The 2,666-nt window shown below is 39.0% G+C and overlaps 1 protein-coding gene across 1 annotated transcript; it reads left to right on the plus strand.

Moving 5' to 3' along the window:
• Positions 1–248: 248 nt before the first annotated feature.
• On the plus strand, positions 249–1,906 carry KRTAP24-1 (keratin associated protein 24-1). The gene has a single exon (XM_002716788.6). The coding sequence runs from the start codon at positions 342–344 to the stop codon at positions 1,101–1,103; it is 762 nt and encodes a 253-aa protein (XP_002716834.4). The 5' UTR covers positions 249–341; the 3' UTR covers positions 1,104–1,906.
• Positions 1,907–2,666: the final 760 nt, after the last annotated feature.

The following is a 2,666-nucleotide window of genomic DNA, read 5'->3' on the forward strand; positions in this document are numbered from 1 at the left end:
CCCATGGACACATGAACTCTTGTTAACTGCTGACTGATAGATGAGAGTTCACCTATTAACATTGAAATCACTATTTGCCAAAGCTATCGTCTATATATGATGAATGACCAGTGGTGTTAAAGTAGCAATGATGGATACTTCAAAGAAACAAAATATTTACTTTTCTATGAGTGTGAAGACATCAGCAGCTGTGGCTAAACAAAGTGTTAATGAGATGTTACTGTGTTTTTTCCCACAATAATACAGAGAGAAGGAAGAGAGAGAGGCTCCTGGGAATCCCAAGGAAAGATATAAATGTGCTCTGGCCACAGCCATACCATAATTGCCCAGCTAACACTGACATGCAGTCGGGCACCATGTCCTTTCTAGGCTATCCTGCATTTGGCGGTGCCACATCCTACAGAACACATTGTTATATTCCGGTAACAACTTCTGCTCCTCTTTCTTCTGAAGTGGTAAGCCCTGCCTTTGAACTCTGCTTACCCAGTAGCTGTCAAGGAGATCTCTGGCTCCTGGATCAAAGCCAAGAATCCTATTGTGAAGTACCAAGCTGCAAATCTCCAAGCTGTGAGCCCAAGACCTGCGACACAAGTTGTGATCCGCCAAACTCCTGTGGGCCCTGCAACTCCCCATCAGCAGGCCAAGTCATCACTGCCTGTGAAATCACCAATATCAGACCTACCCCCAGCTGCTGCCCAGGCACTCAAGCTAAGGGGTATGTATCCCGTTGCTACCCACTCACTCAATACGCATCCAAAGGCTGCCAGACACTTCGCCATTTCTCTACTTCCCTTGGGCAACTTAACTACTCACACAAGAGTCTTTGGCCTCTAAATTACTGTGGACTGGAGAACTCGGGGGTCAGATCCTACCAAAATCGTGGCTTTGTACCCAGTAGCTTCTCACCATCATGTTATATTGCCAGCAGCTACCAACCCCAAAGCTACTTAGTGAGAAATTGCCGATATCCGAGTTATGGGTTGACAAGGCGCCAACCTCTAAGCTGTTTACGTAGAAATTTGCCATCTCTGAGCTGTGTACCTAGTACCTTTCCACCTCTGAGATATTTATGCAGTGGTAGCAGACCTCTGAATTGCTATTGACCAGCAAAAAGCATTTACAGCAGCTAGAAATTGCCCAATTCTGTGAAGTAAGAATCTCTAACATTCTGCAAATTACCTTATGCATCTGAAGAACCTTATCATATTAGCCTCATATATAACTCCAGGGATTGATAACCATAGGCACTACCACCTGCTAGCTTTTATTCTATTGCTTTGTTAATAGTCTTTGTGTTAAAGTCTGATCCTATAGGTAGTAATATTTCTGGAGTCAGTGAGGAGATGCCACATGAAATATAGCCATTGCCGGTCTTTTTACTGTAAGCATCATTGTCCCTTACCTGCCAGTATGATCATCAGCTACCTTTCCTTGATGGACGGGTACACTTTTGCTTCAGAGCTTATTCTAGAATGCCAGTTCTTTCAGGAGGTTTGGCTTTTAATCAATATTTTTTTCAGCTGCCTTACTAGCACCTTGCTAATGAGCGGAGAGATAACATTATATGAAACATAATGAACTGTGCTTTTTCATCCTTTCCCTACTGACTTATTGAAACCAAGTGCAAATAGCCATGGCCAACTGGAACTCAAAAACAGAAGACTTCAGCAAATTTCTTCCAAAGAAGCCATAAAACATAGGATCAACCGGCACTTGACTTTTGTCCTGAATGCCTAGGAGAAAGCCTAAGAAGAAGATAAAGCACAACAATTGTTTGTAACAAGAATGATAAAATACTTTTATAGCTGCCTCATGATTAGTGTTAGTCTAGCTTTGCTGAATTGTTGCATTTTGATTTTGGAAACATGCCTGGTTCTTGGATAATAAACACATTTCTATCTGAAAAGAATGGCTTTCCTTATGCCTTATTTCACATTCACTAAAGTTTATCCATGTGCAGAACAACATACATAACTGATGAGAAGTTATTTCTGCTATTTATTTTATAATCTAAATCAGAAAATGTAAGGAAGATAGGCTTTGAAGTCCGTGGTTTTTATTTGTTAATTTTATTTTATTCTGTTTGTAACACATTAATTGTGTCTCTTTTAGAAAGTATGTGGCTGATATTGACATGGAAATTGGTAGGAATATTTGCAAAATAAGTAAATTTAGTAAAATGTGCATTGTGCATGAAATTTATGCATATTTTACTGCATAGCATGTGTATTTATTAGTTTTATAGGTAAGGTGTGGCAATTGAATAGAGTTAATATTGAATCCCTTGAAAAGTAATTTAACCTCTAAGTTTTCATCCAAAAATATAAATTAAACCATCTATCTTAGTAGTAAAAATAACATGATAGATATCCTAAGGTTTATGGTAAATAAAAAGTAAGTCTAATTTAAAGACAAATGTCATGGTCCCTGAAGTTGAGTATACCGTAGATTGGTAGACTGGGGTAGGATCACCAATGTCAAATCAGTGACCAAAACTGAAATTTACAAAGCAGGCAAATGTGGTTGGTAGCTTATTTATATATACAGTAGGCTTACTGTGCATAGAAAAAGACTTCTGAGGAAGTATTAATATACTCTTTCAGCTTCAACACTTCTGCTGGCCATCAAATCACTCTTGTATGTGTTCATTCAGTTTTCACAGAACT

Source organism: Oryctolagus cuniculus, chromosome 4 (assembly GCF_051225735.1).
Source record: "Oryctolagus cuniculus isolate XC-2025 breed Fujian yellow rabbit chromosome 4, ASM5122573v1, whole genome shotgun sequence".
Taxonomy (NCBI): domain Eukaryota; kingdom Metazoa; phylum Chordata; class Mammalia; order Lagomorpha; family Leporidae; genus Oryctolagus; species Oryctolagus cuniculus.

Bases quoted from the DNA above. Each gene is read 5' to 3' on its own strand.
- KRTAP24-1 (XM_002716788.6), top strand. From the start codon at position 342: ATGCAGTCGGGCACCATGTCCTTTCTAGGCTATCCTGCATTTGGCGGT.